A 20,831-nucleotide genomic window follows, 5' to 3' on the forward strand; every position below is an offset into this window, starting at 1 on the left:
CAAACCAGACAGAAAGTACTATCCATGCATTATTATCCCCTGAGGTATTCCTCATGAGAGAAAAGAAAAGCTAGGCTGAAACTCAATGATTTGGAGATTTAAGGGTTTTCCTTCAGACTGAATCAATCACCAGTGACAGAGCAGGGACTTTGTCTCATTCCCAAGTACACAGACTTCCAGGCATCACACTGAGGTGTATTTACTTTCAATTGCTAGATACATGCTTTAAGAGGCAGACAGAAGAAGGATCCTTTTCAGTTGATAAATTCAAGAACACAATAGCTTCAATGATCTCACCTTCTCTAAACACATACTTTTAATTGACAATGATTATCCAGGCAAGTTTTCCAGAAAAAGAAAATCTATTCTTCAAACTTTGGAGGCTGTTTCCTTCTTGACTTATTTACTGTATTGATTATTTATGGTTAATTATCATGGGTAATTCCTCCTCCTTTATGAGTGTGTTTTACTTGATTTTGATGAGCTACCCCAACCCAATATATAGAAATAAATTAGCAACTGCTCTAAATATAAAAAGTCTCATTCAAAGCCAGGAAGCTTCAAAACTAAACTATATAAATGTATATACCCTTAGTAGTTCCCAAAGCATTTCCAAATTACAGTACCTTTCTTAGCCCTGATTCCTTACCATATAAATGCTTATACACATGTTTATTTTCCCTCCTATACTATTTAGTCCCTTTAGATCAGGGATAGACATTATGTATTATTGTATTCCTACTGTACTAAATATCTGACACACAATAGGCGCTCTCTAAATGTCTGAATGACTGAATGCATGAATGGAGAGCGAGAGACTAATAATGATAGCTGTCCTCTATTGAAGACATAATACATCTCAGGCACTGTCTTGGGAAATTTTCATGAACGATCTGATTTATTTCTTCTGATATCACAAGGGAGGCTTTATTATCCCCAATTTGGAGACGAGAAAACAGTTGCTTAGAGAGGTTAAGTTCCTTGGCAAAGGTTACAAATCTTATAGATGATAGTTTTAATTGGAACTCAATCGTTTCCTATGTAAAGTTTACACTCTTATTCACTAAGACAGAGGTCAGCAAAGAATGGTCAGCCCTGTTTTTGCCTGCCAATGTTTTAGCAAAGACAGTTTTCTGGCGACACAGCCTCACTCATTTGTTTACCTATTGTCTATGGCTGTTTTGAGGCTACAACAGAAAAGTTTAGTAGTTGCAACTGAAATAATCTAGCCCGCAAAGCTTAACATATTTATTATATGACTCCTTACAGAAAAAGTGTGTGGGCTGGGCGCAGTGGCTCACACCTGTAATCCCAACACTTTGGGAGGTTGAGGCGGGCGGATCACGAGGTGAGGAGTTTGAGACCAGCCTGGCCAACATGGTGAAACCCTGTCTTTACTAAAAATACAAAAATTAGCTGGGCATGGTGGCACGCCCCTGTAGTCCCAGATGCTCTGGAGGCTGAGGCAGGAGAATCGCTTGAACCCAGGAGGCGGAGGTTGAATTCAGTGAGCCTAGATCGTGCCACTGCACTCCAGCTTGGGCGACAGAGCAAGACTCCGTCTCAAAAAAACAAAACAAAAAAAGTGTGTCACCGTGTGGTAGGAATATACTGAAGAAGCATACCACGGCAGTCAGAAAAATGGTGAAGGAAAGGCAGGGAAACCTGCCCAAGTAAGAAACTTGTTCTCTACATTTGCTGAACCCACAATTGTTTCCTACTCCCCACCCTAACACAATTGAGTTATTGTGGGATTAAAAAGTACCCAGGCAAGGCCTTAGTTTAAATCTAACCAGCCTTACATTAACCTGGTCTGTGCTGTTGCCTCAGCTCATTTTCTTCTCTGTTTGGTGCTATGACTAACTCATTCCCAAGGAAGCCTCTGATATTTCAAGCTGAGAGAAGCGAAAGAGCTGAAACTCTTGTTAAACAATTAATTAGCCTTTCACAGGGCAGAGATAAGGTAATCACATTCTCCAACTCGCAACATAAAGTGCAAAAGTATTTCAGACCTAGTGAGCCTTTCTCTTTTTCCTTAATTTTCCCTTCTTTTTCTCCTAGGTGTTTCTTTCTCCCCTCCCTCCATGTCTCCACTTAACTGTTCACACGTAAACCTTACTGAAGATCAAGTATATATTGTATTAATTAAATAAAATTCAATGCTCTTTTCTTAATACTCAGTCAGGTGTTTAAATATGTTACATATATGTTACATAAACAAGATATTTTGTCCAGACAGGAGCCTGGAAATTGATTGCTTTTGTTGGAAAGACTTACGGTCTTTGGCTGATGTGTGAGTCTTCCTTCCCACAGCTCTTTTCATCCATGAGTGATGAGTTAATAGTAGATTAAAAGGCTCCTGGGAGAAAATGAATTTGGACTGCACACCCTTTTGTGTGAGATAGTATTAAAACATTTCTGAGGTTTTTAGATAACCCCAAATAAGGCCAGAAAGGCAGGCAATTGTAACCTTCATGAAAGAGGTATCATGTTGGATTTTTTCACCACTGTATTCTACATTGCCTAGCACAGTATCTAGCATGTAAATATTTGTGGATGAAGGGAAGGTGAGCAGGAGGGAAAGAAGTAGAGAGGATGGAAGATAGGGCAATAAATGGAGGGAAGAATGGTAAGAAAGAAAAAAACAAACATACTTAGGGCACAATCACTGTATATGGAGTGGGCGGTGTAAGCTGATACTCTGAAGCTAGCATCTGTCTGTTGAAGAGGAAGGCTACTGTAGTCACAGCAGACTGTGGCTGATGCTAGAATCCTCTTGGGTCCAAGGACTCAGCTTCAGGAAAGTGGCCTACTTTGTGTATTATCACACTCGGCTCCCAGTGATTCCTGCTGTAACTTGTGTCTTTCTAACAGGACTCTGTGGAAGAGAATATCCTCCTTCACACTTTGATGGACAAAATTTTAGGGTGAGTGGCAGAGCTCTGCACTTGGGACAGAGGTGTCCTCAAGCAAAGCACCAGGTCAGCAAGAGAAGGGGCCTTGATTACCTGCCATATCTATAGACCTGTAAGACTTCAATGGCACCAGGGCTCCATCGGAGCTAGTAAATGGCCTAACCACCTTCAGAAAAGTCTGACTTGAAGGAGTATAATGGAGTTGCATCTCTCCAGCACAGGGTAATAGATGCGTAGCAAGACAGACAGGCTCAGGATTAAATGCGACCAAAACTGCAGATTCTAGGGATTATCTGGGTAAGGAAAGCATGGGTAAAACCTAGATTCTCTACTAGTTTAGGAATTGGGAGCCCACACATCTTGTGATCTGTGTATTTTGTTTGTATTATTTTGTTAGTCATAAGTTGTTGAAGTCTGAAAATCTGGACTTTCATGTCATCCTTCATTATCTTCCACACTGTGATCTCAGAGGCAAGCAATGCACTAGCATCTGGCCTAATGTGTTACTGATGGCAGCGGTGGGCCATGCAGAGTGGCTGCTGCCATTACACCTGCTGCAGCAAGGAGGCACAGGTGGTGGCAGCAGGAGAGGCTGCAGGGCAGCAGTAGTGGCCATGGGACACCGTGCCGTGTCCCCAAGGCAGCTGACTGCACTGCCCCCACCTTCACGCAGTCGGGCAGTACCCACTTCAGGCCCTGGCCCCACTTGCCACTCTTTACAGCCACTGCTATGGGGAGGTCATGGGGAAGAGGCAGACAGCCCCCAGAGCCTTCCCCTGGGAGCCCCCATGGAGCCCACCACCCTGGGGGCCACCATGATGGGGCCGGGCCAAGTTGCCTGCAGGTGGGGGAGCAGTGTGGTTGGGCCCAGAGGGATGAGCAGAGAGGGGACCTGAGGCAGAGTTGGGCCTGGGCTGGAACCATGCTCCAGGTAGCCTGCAAGAGCCCTGGACAAGCGGGAGACCCGCCCCTTCTGAGTTAGCCAGGTGGGAGCTCCCCGGGTGCAGCTGCAGCTGCTCTGCCCCAACTCTGGACCCACGCATCTCTGTTCCTGGGGGCCCAGGAAGGCCCCTCTGAACCCTGCAGGCTCGGAGGTGCCTGCTTCCACTGCCTGGCTTCTCCCCACTGTCAGTGTATGCTCTGATCTTGGAGTAATGTTGGGGCCAAGCCTGGGCACTGTTGCAGTCTGGCCAGGGGCACATGCTCAGGGCAGCAGAGACACACCCACCCCCTGCTGCCTTGCTTCCCTCTAAAATTTGGGTGGGGACAAGCATAGGAGGGGGGCACAAGGGGTGCTGAGGACAGACAGGCACTGGCCTGCAGGCACCCTTTGGCATCAACAGCCTGGGTGCCATGAATGGTGACAGGAGGCAGACAGGCTCCTGGGCAGAAGGGGGCAGAAGGCTCCTCAGTGAACCCTGGGGGCTCAGAGCCATTCCCACATACCAGAGGGTGAACTTGTGATGCTTTTCCCTGGGCCTGCATGGGCACCCATGGACCAATCAGCATGCACTTCCTCCCCTCTGAGGCCCATAAAAACCCCCAGACTCATCCAGACTCAAGCAGAGGACAGAGAGATGATGGGGAGATGACCAGATGACAAGCTGCAGAGAGGAGCTGCCTAGCCCAGGGTCTCCTCTCTGCTGAAAGTTGAGGAGACAATGGGATGACCAAATGCAGAGTGGGGCTATCCTCTCTGCTGAGAGATGAACACTCACTGGGACACCCTGGCTACAGAGAGGAGCTGCCCACTGAGAGTCTCTTCTAAGCTGTTCTATTGCTCAATACAGCTCCTCTTTGTCCTGGTCACCCTCCACTTGTCTGCATATCTCATTCTTCCTGGACTCAGGATAAGACCTTGGTACCTGCTGAATGGCAAGGCTAAAAGAGCTGTAATACAAACAGGGCTGAACCATGCCCCTTGCTTGCCATGTTGTGGGTGAAGAGAAGGAGAGAAGAGCCGTGGCCCTTCAGGGAGCCCAGCTCTGGGAGCTCCCTGAGCCAGGGCAGTGACTCCTTCTTTGGGGCCCTGAAGTTCCTGGCATCTCCAAGCTTCCAGGAGCCACTGCATTCCCTAGTGCCAGCTGGGGAAGCTGTTCGCAGTCCTCCTGGTCCAGCTGTAGCCTCACAGAGAGCCAGGACCCATACTGGTACCTGGAACTGCCTACCCCGCAGCAGCAGCCAGTGTGTCTGGCTGCGCACAGTGGCCAGACCGACACTTGCTCACACTTCCCTCACCACTCCATGCCTGACTCACAGTCTCCCTTGGAGGCATAGGATCCAGGCCAGTAGTGTGAGCCAAGTGCCCCCTGCCAGATCAAGTGGGCAGAATGAGCCCAGCAGGCCCAGTGAAAATTCAGGCAAAGGTGCCACCAGCCACAGAGGTTTCCAGCCAGAAAAGTGACACCCCGCAGATCCTGCAACATTACCATTTCCTTCTACCCAATGATATGTGAAAAACCAGCCCAGGAATTATTGACCTGTCTTGTCCCTCTCAGGGTGCCTATCACCCTACAATTCCAGTAGCTTGCGTCTACCACTTTTTATCTTTCTATAATGTTTTAAAAATATAAAATACAATACATACAGAGAAAATGGAATAAAACCAAACCACATGTCTCAGTGAGTTATTACAAAACAAGCACCTGTGTGCCCACCACACAGGTCAGGAGACAGAAAACGGCTGGCATGTTCAGGGGTCACTCTCCACCACACATGCCCTCACGTGCCCTGCTGTACCAGCTCCTAACCACAAATCTCTCCTCTTGATAGCCACTCTGACTTTTAAGATAAACTTTGTCCTGATTTTTTAAAATCATTTTCACCTAACAGTGTATTCCTAAACCTTTTAGTTTAGCTTTTGCCTGTTATTTTTCTAACTTTACATAAAATTCTCCACTTGAATTTTATCTGCTAGGCTACTTTTGAGTTTGCTTGTGGAAAGTATCTCCATTGTTTTGGTTGTCTGTAATTCACTTATTTTCATTGCTGAATAGTCTTCCATTCCATGGACACACTATAACTTATGTATCTATTCTACTATTAATGAATATATGGGTTATTTCTAGCTTTAGCTATTATGCACATTACTGCTGGAAACATGCTTTTATTTATGCCTTGTTGCAAATGGATGTGTATTTCCATTAAGTATGTAACCAAGAATGGAACTGGTAGATCATCTGGTATGCCTGTCTTCAAACATAGTAGATACTGCCTATCTGTTTTACAGAGTGCTTTAGGACCCTACGTGCCTCACAACAGTGTGCAAGAATCCTACAGCTTCAGACTCTTGCCAAGACCTGATATTCTGTTTCCCTTAAATTTAGTCATTCTTATAGACAGATATTGCTATCTTATCTTTAACTTGCATTTCCTAGATTATTAATGGGCCTAGATTTGCATTTCCATATTCATGGACCTAACTTGCATTTCCTAGATTATTAGGACCATTTTAACTTTTCTTCTTTGTATTGGTGAAGTAAGTCCATGTTCATATCACATGCTCATTTTTTCTATTGGGTTGTATTTTTTATACTCACTGATTTTGCAGGCTTTTTGAAAAAGTAGCCATTCTAGACTATATACAAGCATTTCAATCATTATGCGTATTGCAAATATCCTGTCACATTCTGTGCCTTTGTTTTTCACTCTCTGAATGCCCTTAAAATTCTCATATCCAATAGGAGAAGATACATGTGAATAAAACCTTTGTGCCAAGTTCTCTCATATATATATGTTCAGGGTATTATGAAACATAGAGAAGGAGTTGTTAATTAAATGCAAGAGGGATGAGAATTCAAAAAATGTCATAGAGGGGTAAAGTAAATATTGGAAACATGCATTCATATTTTTCAGGAAATTAAAGGACCAAGAATCTCTATGCAAAAAAGCACTCTGAGTCCTCTGCAGCTCTATTTATGCAGCTGAGTGAGACAGCAATACTCTTGACTACAGAAATTTTTCAAGGGAGGTAAGTGATGAATAGAGCCCTAAGTATAATTAAGGAAAGGTAAAAGAGGTCTCCAGGACTTAGAGACGTAGCTTCACTCAGAATAAATATTCCCAGTGGTTTATAAAAGGAGTGAACAGAAGTATAGTTGTCTTGGGGTGGAGTAGAGCTGAGCTAGACGGCAATGAGAGTGACTTTAGAAGTTTCAGATAGAAGGCAAAAAATACCAGAAGTTTGGCAAGTATTATAGGAAATAGGTAACATACCAGCTTTGAAGTCATGGAGATCTTGGTTTAAATTCTTCCCTCCTTTCTCTATTTTCTCTCTTTCTTTTTTTCTCTGATACACGTGCACGCGCGCGCGCACACACACACACACACACACACAGTATCTATGGCATGTAATGCAGACTTTTCAAAAAGTGGCTGGGAATGTTTTCTCTCAGTCCCCTGGACAATAAAATAACTCACAATGAGAACTCTCAGTTTTCCCCTACAAAAAATGCTCATACGTTTTTTGATGGAGTTACAGTGCTTTATTCACCCCCAAAGGAGCAATTGCATCTTTCCCCTGGTTCCAAGGTTCCCAGGTTTTGAGCAGCTGGCTTCCTCAGAAAACTCTGGAAAACAGCTGACAATTATACCTGTTATACAAATAGCCTGCCTGCAGAGTCTCTTCTCCTTACTCTATAAGAACAGAGACCAATCACAGTTGCTTTAATGTAATATAAACCCACTATGTATCCAGCAAGGGACTGGTCCTGGCTTACCTCTCTGTGGGAGGCCAAGAGGCTCCAGGGATGTGTGCCTCTCTTGCTGACTCCAGCCTATAAATTTCCCCCAGTAAAGCCTGTTCCTTAACCAAATGATTCTGTGAAAATCGTCTTGAGCCCTGCTGCACAATGGCAACTTGGGACAGGCAACAGCCATTCTTAGCCTGGTATCCTCATCTGTAAAAGAGGAATTATGCCAACGATAATAAGTTATTGTGAAGGCTGAGCAAGATAATATGTATAAAATGTTTAGCACTGGGTCTATTTTACATGGCTAATAGAAGAAAATGCAGTTATGGCTAAAATAATGAAAGCTGAGTAGCCTCAATTTCTCAACTGAATGATAATGTCATGGTGCTGACCTCAAACAAATCATTCACTAGATAACTGAAGACCGCCAGTAGAGCGTATGTGTGTCAAGGGTAAGAAGGTTGGGATCTAAGGGGTGGCTGGAAAGGATTTTCCAAAAGAGATTTGCAGAACGAGAGGGACTGGGCAGAAGTAGATCCACTCTGTCAGTTTATCTCATCAACAATTGTAGATTGCATTTTCACTTGCAATAACGACCCAATAGCTATTTTAATCATGTTTGTATATACATACACAGTTTATGCATATAACAAATATATAAGCAGAAGCTTCTGCGTGATCATGGGTAAAATTGTTCTTATGCTACTGGACTCGGAGAGGCTATATGTTTCTATTACAGTAGTTGGATTGAATAAATACATGCTGGCAGGGAGGGTCTGTTTCCCTGTGTTTAAGCTATAAAGTGGGAGATTTTCTACAGAGCAGATTATGAGGAAGTTTTGGCCAGAGGAAGATATAAAAGATAAACTGTGTGTAAATAAAGTAGTCAAAGCAAACTAAGGTTTCTAGGGATAAACTTCTTGTGTTGGAGCTGGGAATTGCTTCTGATTTTATTCCTACTGCTACTAGTGTCACAGGATCCTCGGCGTGTTCCTTTTCTGGCTGGAAACCTCTGTGGCTGATGGCGCCTTTGCCTGAGTTTTGCTCGGGCCCGCTGGGTTCATTATGCCCACTCGACCTGGCAGGCTGCGCTCAGCTCGCACCACTGGCCTGGATCCCACGCATGCCAAGGGCAAGCCAGGCGCAGAGGCGAGGGGTATGTGAGCAAGCAAGCGTGGGATCCAGCAACTGTGCACAGCCAGGCACGCTGGCTGTGGTGGGGTGGGCAGCTCCATGCACCTGCATGGGTGCCAGCTCCCTGCAAGGCTGTAGCTGAACCAGGCATACCACAGGCAGCTTCTACGGCTGGCACTGGGGAACGAAGTGGTGCCCGGAAGCTGAAGACAACAGGAACTGCAGAGTCCCAAGAGCATGTCTCGGCCTTGGCTCAGGGAGTTCCTTGGTCTGGGCTACCCAAAGGGCTGCAGCTCTTCTCTGCTTCTAGTAGACCACAACACGGTGAGCAAGGGGTGTGTTTCGGCCGTGTGTGTGTTACAGCTCTTTCAGCCCCACCATTTGGTGGGCCCCAAGTTCTTGTCACACACCCAGGAAGAATGAGGTACGCAGACAAGTGGAGGGTGAGCAAGGCAAAGAGGTGCTTTACTGAACAACTCAGAGGAGACCTGCAGTGGTAGCTTTTCTCCACAGGCAGGGCATCCCATTATCTGCTCAGCTCTCAGCAAAGAGGAGACCCATAATGGGTAGCTCTTCTCTGGCCAAATGATGGTCAGCCCATCATTTGCCTGAGTCTGGCTTGAATCCAGGGTTTCTATGGGCTTCAGAGGGAAGGTAGTCAATGCTGACTGGTCCATGGGCAGTCATGGGTGGGCCTGGAAAAAGCAGGGCAAGTTCTCACTCCTATCTGCAGAACTGGCCTGAAGGTGGGGTTTCACCAGGGACTTGCCGCTTTCCACCCAGTAGCCTGTCTGCCTCCTGTTGCCATTAACCTGCTGTTTACAGTGTCCACGGCGTCCAGGGTATTCATGCCGAGGGCTGCCTGCAAGCCAACACTGAGCGACCCTTAGCCCTCTCTTGGCTTCCCTCTCATGCTCGTCAGTGCCCAAAGTCCAGAGGGGGCTGAGGCAGCAAGGGGCTGCTGTGTCGGTGTTGCCCTAAGTGTGCATGCACCTGGCCATGTTGTGACAGCGCCTGGGCTCCGCGTTAACTTTGCTCTGAAATCAGAGCAGGCACCGGGAGCGCGGAGAGGCCAGGCAAAGGAAGCAGGCACTTCTGAGTCTGCAGGGGCAAAGGGGCTTCCCAGGCCCCCAAGACTGCAGAGATGCCTCAGTCCGCAGCCACAGCTAGGTCGCTGCAGTGGTGCCTGGGGGAGTGAGGTTCCTGCCCCTCCAACTTGGAAGGGGCCAGGGCTTCCATCTGTTCCTGAGAGGGCGCAACCCTGGCCACACCTCCCGCACTGCAGCCAGTGTCATGGCAACGACCTCTCCAGACAGGCCGTTGCTGTTATCATTAGAGCTGGCCAGAAGAACCAACACTTTAGTGATGAGTTAAGACAATATTGGAGGAGTGAGAGTCTGTTTGGGCCCACCTGAAGGCATAAGACTGGGGCCCCACAAGGACGAAAGTAAGCATGCAAGCAGGAGGGCAGAGTGGAGCAGATCAACTTCAGCACTGCCTTTAATTACAAACACAGATGGCTGGGTAGAAGAGACACCAGCCCCTAAAATACACGTGACGGATCTGCTAACTCAAGGAATTCTACTCAGTCAGAATTTAATCCTGGTAGACCACCTAGATCTTCAGGCCCTTTTAAATGCAAATGACACCAAGAATGACAGAAGACTGTATGGAGTTCTTTCTCAATGGCAAGTTTAGGGTAGGATGGAGGGAAGATCAGAGCTTTGGAATTCCGAAGGAGAGGGAAACAGGCTGAAAAGAAAGAGAACCGGAGGGGAAAGCCAGGAATAGAAAAGACAATGTTGCCTATTCACAATGGGAATCAAGCTTTTCCTATAATAAAGACCTTGACACAGAAGTGAGTGGGCTAATGAATTTTCTCCATCCAACAGTTAGTTCTATGTGTATCACTAAAGTTATAAACACAGTCTTGAGTACCAGAACTTTAATTTTGACACCACAGTCTTTGAAGTTCTACTATAATTGGGTCAAACTCTGGAACAATAGCAGATATGCTGACTTGCTATAGAATGAGAGTGACAAAGAACCATGAGGAAATGCCTGAGGTTGAGTCACAAAGGCCTCTAAGTATCCCCCACCAAGGACAGTGATGACTAAGGCCCTCTCCATGTCCTTGATGTCAACATTAGGTGATGTGTGTTAAAAATGTTGAGAATGGAGGGGACTATCTTCACGACAAGGCATTACTCTCCACATGGAGGGTGTGTTCAATATGCCATCCTGGGAAGATTGAATTCCCGCAGCAGCACATAATGGAAAAATACTACGGCACTAAGCAGTAAACTAAGAATATATCAGAATCCCAAAGGCTATATCTAATATTGCTTCTCTTAACTGTAGAATGTAGTTATACTCTGTTCTGATTGGAAAAAAAAATAAAACCCTGCAATTTTTTCTCTTCCCTGTTGAGGATGAGTTCCTTACTAACTTTGAATTCAGTTAAGGTTTAGTTTAACCAAACTGTTCTTTAGGGAGTTGATTCCTATCAAAGGTCAAATCCTGAAAGTATAAAATAATCGCCTTCCAAATATCAATCCTGTAAAACAGAAAGAGGATCAGAAAATTAGTAGGTTATACTTTATGGGCAATTTCTCTTCACAGCCTAATGCTTTGTTTATTTAACTATCCTTATTAAATTATTTTAGCAATAAGAATGGGGTTACCTTCTCCCCACCTAACTCTCCAAACCCTCAATAGGAAAAAGTTGGCTGGAAGAGTGAATAACATGCTAATTGCCTGAAACTTCACTAAGATTAATTGGATATGTCACCTCCTGTAAAGACCACAGCAGTCATTCACTGAAATAACAAATGGCAAGACTGGAAACCAAATTGTCAACATGGATACAAAGAATCTACTAATTTACTTGAGGTTAGAGGATAATAGGCAGTGTTATAGTAACATTATTATTCCTTTGTGATTCATTTCCAACCAAATTTCTTTTATTAGAAATGCCTTTTTTCTGATTATGAAAATAATAAATGCTCCATATGAAAAATCAAAAGTACATTTTAAGAATACGAGAAAACAATAATAATTAACAATAAGATTGGCAACCACAGATAATCATTGTAATGAATTAGCATTCTTTTTTCAGTGTTTTGGTGTGTATAACTACAATACATCACACCATGTAGGTGCTTTGCATTTTATGTTTATAAGCATGGTCTCATTTTGTTAAATTATTATAAGCATCAACATTAATGCCTGTATTATATTCCATTCTATTGACATTTATATATCCTTTGTTTTCTAACATAAAAAGCTTTTAAACTAGGCACAAATACTTTTTCTAAAAATTTTACATTACTTCTTAGGGTAAAATTCTTGGAAGTAGTGTTTCTGAACCAAAGAGCAAGAAGAAAATATTTTGCCAAATTATTTTCTAGACAGTTTTCTTTATTTTATAGTTTGTTTAATCTTTTGCCAGGCATATAAAATAGTAGTGTGATCTCTGTGCCTTCTTATCAATCCAAAATATTTCTTCTGAAAGTATTTTCTATTTCAAAAGATGAAAAATATGTCTCAAGTTATATTTCATTTATTACATCTAAGTCTTAATCATTTTCATAAATGTATCAGTCAGTCAAATGTAGTTTCTCTCATAAATTGTTGGAGTATGCCCTTTGTAAATTGCTATTTTAAAGATTTTTTAAGATAGGTCATTAGAAATTTGTATGACCATTGTAAATAGTCAATATATTAAATGTTACTCTTACATTTGAAGCAAATATTTCTCTCAACTATGTTTTTTCTTATTTATTTATAAGAAAACCAACTATATATAGTTATATTTATTAACTAAATGTAAATATTTAGGTCTATTTATGTTTCCCTATGTGATTTTGTCTCAATTCCTCTATGTTTAGAAAAATTCCTCCCCCTCTACAGATTAGACATGCACCATCTAAAAAATAGTACTTGCTTTTTAATTATTATTGTTAGAATTAAATGAAACTGAGACTTGTTAATGAAATTAGCTAACAAAATTTTGCACTGCTGACCAGATATTATAAAAAACATTGAACCTATCATGTTTAATAGTGCATAGATTTCTCCAAGCTGGATAGCTGTGAAATAGAGTGTAACCAATGATTTGAGTGTAACTGTGATTAAACTTTCCAATGTTGGAAGACACTTTTAATGGAAGCTATTATCTATATTTATAGCAGTTTCATTTTTTACTTCAGCTGTTACTTACTCAATTTTTTTCTTCTCTTTTTTGCAATTGATTTGCAAAGTATTTCATTAATTGCCTCATAACTGTCATATGTATGGAAAATTGTTAGCATGCCTTAAAGTGATCAAGAAAGCTCTTGAGTGTTGAAATATACTAAGTCTTATTTTAGATCTACATTTCTCCTCTGGGTTCTATTTGGGCAAAACTAGTTATATTTAATGATGCTTTCATGCATTTGCTATTAAATTATATTAGTCTAGGTCAGTTAGATATATTTGTCTCTTGAGGCTCCTTGTCTGGGCTAGATGTCCATGCAATTCTTGTCCAGCTCCACGGCCAGTCAGAGGCATTTAATGTGGCCAACAACAATTGTCTCGTGCCTTGATTCTAACATGTATCTGGGTTTTTGAGCTTAAGAATGGAGAAACAGAATGTGTGTGGTCCTGTCAGTTGTTAAACTACTCCTTCCCTGTATCCCCAATCTTGCTTCATAGATATCCTCTGAATAAAATATTGTGATTTTTAAGCATCTCAGTTTGTACTAGGATTGCATGGATGGGGTGGCTTTTCCAACAGAGGAGGGATAGTGAGGGGAGGGACTGAGATGACTATATTCAAGAAAAACTATTTCTAGGCAGATAGCCAAATCTTGATCCATCAAAATACTAAATTAGGAATATATTAAAACATTTTTAAAGGGAATTCCATTATTATTATGAAAATGAGAAAAGAATAATATTCTGTACTGATATCTTCTGTCATTTGGAAATACCTACTTCCTTCCAAGAACTATATAATGTACTAGAGACACAGGATTAAAAGATATGGTCCCTGTTCCCAAATAACTCATAGCATTGAGACCAGGCTAACCAGGAAACAGTATCAGCTATGAAATGGAAGTACCAAATGACAGGAAGTAGATGGAATGAATGCATAGCTGAAACTGTAAACATCAAGAAGAATTCCTGGATAATGTGCCCTATGAATTGAGTTTTAAAGGAAGAGAATTTCAGGCAGAAGAAATAGCATATTAGAAGGTCCAATGCTGTGAGAAATAACCTATTTACCTTCCTGCAAAGGAAAGTAATTTCAGCAAAGGTCTTAATTGGTCAGTGACAAGAGATAAAAATGAAGGGCTTAGTAGGTCCAGATGATTAAGGTTTTTATACGGCTTGCTAAGGATTTTGGATTTTATGTGAAGCCCATAAAAAGGTATTGAAAGACTTTAAGTTGGCAAGGATGTATGATCAGATTTGCATTTTAGAAAAACTTCTCTGGCCACAATTATGTAAATAACAGAGAAGGATGGGGGGACACATTAGCACAAAAGAATAGTTACAGGACAATTCTTGGCAATTCAGGAAAGAAATGAGGAGGGTCTTAAGTAGAGACAGTGTTTCTGAAGAAAGATATTAAAGAGCCATAAGAGGCAATATATGATCATTGATTATAAGGTTGGCGAGACAGGGATAAAGAAAAGGGTAAAGGCAAGCCAGCTTTCTGGCTTTTACAGCCAGGTAAAATGTGATGACATTCACAGAAACAGGGAGTAACAGTGTGAAAGAAGACTTGATTGAAGGTAGAAGACAAATAGCTTGAGTTACCTATGAAATTCACAAGTGGATACAGAGGGCCAGGAGTAGGATGAAGTGAGTGATGCACTCAATTGGATACAAAATTTAAGAAACAAAAACTCTTTTAAAAAATGTGTTTTATTTTAAGTCTGGGATACATAAGTAGGACGTGCAGGTTTGTTACACAGGTAAATGTGTGCCATGGTGGTTTGCTGCACCTATCAACCCATCGCCTAGGTATTAAGCCCCTCATGTATTAACTATTGATATTGATGCTCTCTCTTCCCCCGCCCCCCACTCCTGACAGGCCCCATTGTGTGTTGTTCCCCTCCCTGTATCCATCTGTTCTCATCGTTCCCACTTGCAAGTGAGAACATGCGGTCTTTGATTTTCTGTTCCTGTGTTAGTTTGCTGGGGATAATGATGCAGTGTTAACACATGGAAGCCTCCTCTCTTTAAGGGAGCTATGACTGAGAGAGAGGTAGAAGGTTTAAAGGTTATATTTTTATTTATTTATTTTTATTTTCTTTTATGAAAAGAAACTTGAACATATTTATTTGCTGAGGCTAAACGGAACTGGCAATGGATAAGAGATGTGGGAAGGAAGCAGACAGAGAAGAAAAATGCCAAATCAGAGGGAGACAGAGGCTGAAGAAAAGGAGGCTCAGATGGGATTGTTGTAGACAGTTTACAGAATACAGGCCTTCAAAACTATGGGGGGCTTCCCACCGAGGAAGCGAAACCGTATGACCCAGCAGTCCCTCTTCTGGTTATATACCCAAGAGGAAGTGAAATCAGCACCTTGTAGAAATATCCACACGCCGATGCTCGTTGCAGCACTATCCACAATAGCCAAGATATGAAAGCAACCTAGGTGTCCCTCAAGGGATAAATGGATAAAGAAAATGCATAACATATACACAGTAGAATATTGTTCAGTCTTAAAAAAAAAAAAAGAAAAGCCTGCAATTTGTGACAAAATGGACAAACCTGGAGGACATTATGCTAAGTGAAATAAGCCAGGCACAGAAAGACAAATACTGTATGTTTTCACTTATGTGTGGAATTTTTTTAAAAAAAAGTCAAACCCATAGAAAAAGATAGTACAACAGTGGTTATCAGGGACAAGGAGGGGGTGTGGAATGGAGAAATGCATGTCAAGGGGTACAAAGTTGCAGTTATATAAACAACTGAAATAAATAAGTCTCAAGAGCTAATGTACAGCACGAGGACTACAGTTAATAATTTTGTATTATATACTAGAAATTGGCTAAGACAGCAGATTTTAGATGCTGTTACCACCAAAAAATAGAAAAGTTAAAAAGGTAATTATGTGACATGATGGATATGTTAATGTGCTTGACCTTAGTATATTTCACTAAATATATATGTAATATACATGCATCAAAGTATCATGTTGTATGCCTTAAATATACACTATAAAAGAAGGAAAGTAAAGCACTTTTATTGCCTGAACAACACATTAACACATCTCCCCATTGTGAGTCATTTTTTTTTCTTTTGAAATGTTTATAGCATTTACTCACATCTTTCTGTATTTCTCCCCATCCCCAAATTTAGGGAAATTAGTATGCAATACTTATCTTCCTGTAATCCCTTATCTTTGGGGCATTAATCAGCAGTTACTAATCTGAAGACTTAACAAGGGAAGAACAAAGAAGCCTTAAAAACACTATTTGCTGAAAATATAGAAGGGGTGCTTAAGTGTTGCTCACATCTCTTCAAAAATGCTCTTTCCCAATCTTCAGGTGGAAATTATACTCAAGACTGCAATGGCTGGAACCTCAACTTCACGGAAATCTGCGTCTTGAAGGAATTTTTCCATAAAACAGTTCTTTCATTTCAGAAATAAAATATTTACTAAAAAGCTGAGAAACAATGCAAGCAAATGCAGTAAATGTTTGTTGTTCATGGAAGCAAGTTATTCCTTTGCACACTCCTATTGTCTGAGTGAAGTTCTGGAGGTTTATACAAATGGAATAGATTGTGGAACTACCCCTGAGAACTACTCTTAAACATGCTAAGTACTGAGGCTGTCAAATTAAAGGAGTTTCTGAGGCTGCTGCTTCTCTGGTCATCTTTAATTAGGCAATACTCTACTGAAACCCTCACAATTAATCTTAAGGTTGATTTTCTTCTATAGTAAGTGGAAGGGGAATTATGTAGTGGCTTGCTCTTTGTTATAATTTTATTGAGAGGGTTGTGGAGGAAGGATTGGAATATAATAGAATTGTTCTATTTTCTACCATTTACAGAAAACTAGATGAATCACAATATTGAAGAAAAATGATGCTTATCTTTTAAATATGTATTTTATAAATATTTAACTTACATTAAAATTACTTTCCACATGTACTCATATTACAAAATGCTCTAGGCATATCAGTGCATATGCTACTCAATAAATGTTACTATGTCTTTCTACCACAGAGATTTGTTTAGGAGGGAGATTGTCGTGTTATTTCCTATACCTGGAAGGACTCACACTTCTGTGTCTGTTAATATTTTATCCATATGATACAATCTAGACCGTGAAACATTTCCTAATGAAGTTACTTTTTCATTAATTTAACAACTGTCATAAATGTATTGACTGTCATAATGAATGAATGAAACAACGAAACAATGAATGACTCAATGTGGGCTGTTTCTATGAATTGCATACCTTCGTAACCCCAATAGAGCTTGTTGGGGTGCCTGGAATATTAACAAGCCAAACAAATACTTACTTATTTGTTAATTATGTAGGCATTGCATAAATTGAAATACATTTATATTTATCTCAAGAAATTCTCTCTAAATTATATTAGCTTCTGAGGAGAAAGTGTCTTTCTAGCAACCTGGTTTTTAGAACCATTGTAGGCTCTTTCTCTGTAAAGGTAAATAAACTTTCTTTGGAATATGATAAAAGAAGCTGTTAGATAATTTCTGAATGTCTGGTTTTATAATAAGGAGGGTCACTGTCCTCAAAGTTTAGCAATCACTGGACCCTGAGGGACTTGTGTCTAATCTTAACCCTGCACCTGACTGCCAGGCAGAGCTAATCACTTAACCTCCCAGTGAATTAATGGGCTCATCTGCAAAACACGATTGCCATCAAAGGGCATGAAAGGAAAAGACTAATGATAGACGGAATGAGGTTAGATTTAAAGATTCAACAAAGTCATCAAAATTCACAGCAAAGCCATTTTCCATTATTTCCCTCAATTGTAACTGTACTGCTTTTATAAAAAGTGAATTCGATAAAAATAAGCTTATAAGAGTTCTGTTGTGCTACTTTGTATCTGCTGGACTGATGCGGTATGTAAGAAAATTCCCTTGCTTTCAAAAATGTAAAATTTAAAGCACATTGAAAATTCATGATATTTCATGAGATGCCTAAGGATTTGAGACTCTGACAGACAAAAAAAAATCCCCTGTGATTTTGATAAGACTGCTAAATAAAAAGGCAGTTCATACATTTATTTTTATCACCTTCTTCCTCTTCTATTTCCTCTTTCATTTTTCTATTACATTTTGATTTTGACTTTTATGTTTCTGCATCTTTACTTTTCTCCAACCCTGGAGCAATGGGAATTATTTTTGCAGACTCCAAGGTACCACTTTCAGTGTCTGATGAAGTTCTCCCTTTGGTGTGTGTCAAACAATCATTTCCAGGCTCCAGATAAAGAGACAGAGTGCCCCAGAAATGCCCTAAGCCCACTACAGGCATGCTTGCCTAAGCTGGCTGCATCTCTCCAGTTGCAATGCACATTTTTTGGGACAATAATAAATATTGGCTCAAAAGAGAATGATGGAAAATGCATTTTTAGGAGATATGAGATATAGGTCTATTGATGGATAAATTGATTTTTTTCCAGTCACTATAACATCTTTTCAGAGTAAGTAAGCATAACTGCACAGAGAGATGGAAGATGTTAACTGATATTGGGACTACAATTAGATAGAAGAAAACCAGAACCAACGCACACACACACTGTTCAGATGGTTCATAGGGTTATTTTAATCACTGATTCAACTTTACAGAATGAAGTTGCTCCATTCAATTTCACATCAGTAACTGCAGGTTGTATTACGTCTAAGATTGGTATAGAACAACAGCAATTTCACAATATCTAGACAATGAATGAATATTAAAAATCTATTTCATTAAAAAGCTTTTGCAGATCCTGGTATCTGAAAGAAACCATGTTGGACCTAAAATATATCAAGAAATCAAGAACTCAATATAATGAAAATAAGGCTGAAGACTGCAACAGATTTGAATACAGCATGCCTCCATATTCTAGTTATTCATGATTTTTGAGAAAATCTGTTTCAGTGAAAAGGGCAAGTAATCTTTCTTATACCTCATTTTAAAATATCTCATTTTAAAGTATTTCCTAGAACTTTCTCATTCCTTAGCTCATTGATTCTCAAAACAATGATTCTCATTCATTAGATCCCTTGATTCTCATATTCTCACAACCCTAAAATAAATGTTATAATCTATATTTTAAAGTTTAATATTTTGAAAAAAATAAATTACACAATTTGATGAGGGTGATAAAAGGCCCTCTCAAACTCCAGTCCCAAATTAGTTCACCCTGAGCAAGCCCATTCTCACATCAACCTGTTACATCATTTACAAAAATAAACAATGTCAATTGCATATATTTTTAAGTTACATTCAGTCAAACAAGCAGTTACCTTAGCACTCAGATGTGTAAAAACCAGTGCAATAAAACTTCAGTTTTTAACAAGTCATCTGAAACAACAGAGGACACAATTTTGTCTTGTTCCCAATATATTTTGTGTTTATGTTCCTAAATCCTAAATTCCTAAAATTGCATCCTGATAAAGAACAGTAAATTTGTTTCTCTACTATATTTACCATATTGCCTCATTACTTGATCCCTCCTTCCTTTCCTCCCTCTCCCCTTCTCTTCCACTCCTTCTTTTCTTCCTTCCTTCTTTTAATAAATGTATATATATATAACCAATAATTACCAGGCACTTACAGTACACTGGGCAGAGTGCTAGTCTCTTCACTGAAAACATTTCAAAGTATAATAAGAGAAACAGGAAGCAATGAAATGAGTCAGCTAGTTTTGGAATCAGGTTAGTCACAGTTGATCTCAGCTGCAGGCCCGGAAGGTTGGGGGTGGGCTGCCTTGTATTGCAAACACATGCATCACATCACATAGACATCCTGCACACCAGAGCACAGTAGCCTGTCAATTCCCACTGCTGAATCATTTATAGCTTTTATCATAGTTAATGCCAATGATTATATATGTTAAAGGTACTTATTAATCCTTGTACCAAATATAGGAGGGGCCTCAGACGCTGCTTATCTCATGGTTCTTAAATCTAACCATGCACCATACTCACTGGTAGTTTTATAAGGAATGGATTCTTGAGCTCCCCTAAAGAAATCAGTAGCTCCAACAGAGATGTTTTTAAAAATCTGTTTCTAGTAAACTCTCCCAGTGATTGCTGAGTAACCTACTTAAAATGACATTGGAAAACCATACACTAGAACCCTGCTTTTGATTTTTATTGTTACAAGATCTAGAATCAAGTTCAAATAGTCTAGATAGTAAAATATTGTGGGAACTTTTTTTAGTTTTAGAAATCCCACAAGAAGTATGAAACTGTTGTCACAGTCCATGTAACTAAAATTCTTACGCAACGACTGAAAACATGAAGGAGAAAAAAGAGTTGTCCAGGGTAGAGACATCTGGATCCCTCTGAGGCAACCTAAGAAGATGAGTCTGTCAGAGAATAGAGATTGTAATAAGTTGATGACTGTATGCCCGGTTTGCTTTAGACAGTCCCATTTCATGCCTTCTGTCTTAGTACAATTATTAATCATGCCACCCATTTCTCTCTCCAAAGTGTCCCTATTTGAGCAACAAGTTATAGGGTCACCCCAAGTAAAAGGGAATCTTGTCAGAGACCAATGAGTGTCCTTTAGTGAATATAGAAATAATAAGTAGGCTCTATTTATTCATTTATTCAACTCAATTCAGCAACACATTTGTGCTAGCATTTGCACATGCCAAGTCCTGCATAAGTTAGGAAAGCCCCCTGCCTTGTGGAGCTTACAGTCCAGCAGTGGAAGACTCAGACAGTATACAAATGAAAAACAAATGAAAAAGGATAGAGATTATAACAACTGCTCTTATGGGAATAAAGAGGATGATATAATAGGATTTCATGGGATGGACAGGTGGAACGAGGGGAGGCCTTCTAGCAGACCATCATCTGTTTCAACCTCATTTTGCATACCTTCTTGTGCTCCAGAAACTGG

General features: G+C 40.6%; 1 protein-coding gene across 14 annotated transcripts in view; it reads right to left on the minus strand.

Moving 5' to 3' along the window:
- Positions 1 to 20,831, minus strand: part of GRM8 (glutamate metabotropic receptor 8) — an 805,700-nt gene that overhangs the window by 240,485 nt on the left and 544,384 nt on the right. Inside the window, exon 8 of one of the 14 annotated variants that reach the window (XM_077994724.1) lies at positions 18,324 to 20,292. Coding sequence (XP_077850850.1) covers positions 20,279 to 20,292 — 14 coding nt within the window. The 3' untranslated portion in view covers positions 18,324 to 20,278. 14 annotated transcript variants of the gene reach the window in all.

Source organism: Macaca mulatta, chromosome 3 (assembly GCF_049350105.2).
Source record: "Macaca mulatta isolate MMU2019108-1 chromosome 3, T2T-MMU8v2.0, whole genome shotgun sequence".
Taxonomy (NCBI): domain Eukaryota; kingdom Metazoa; phylum Chordata; class Mammalia; order Primates; family Cercopithecidae; genus Macaca; species Macaca mulatta.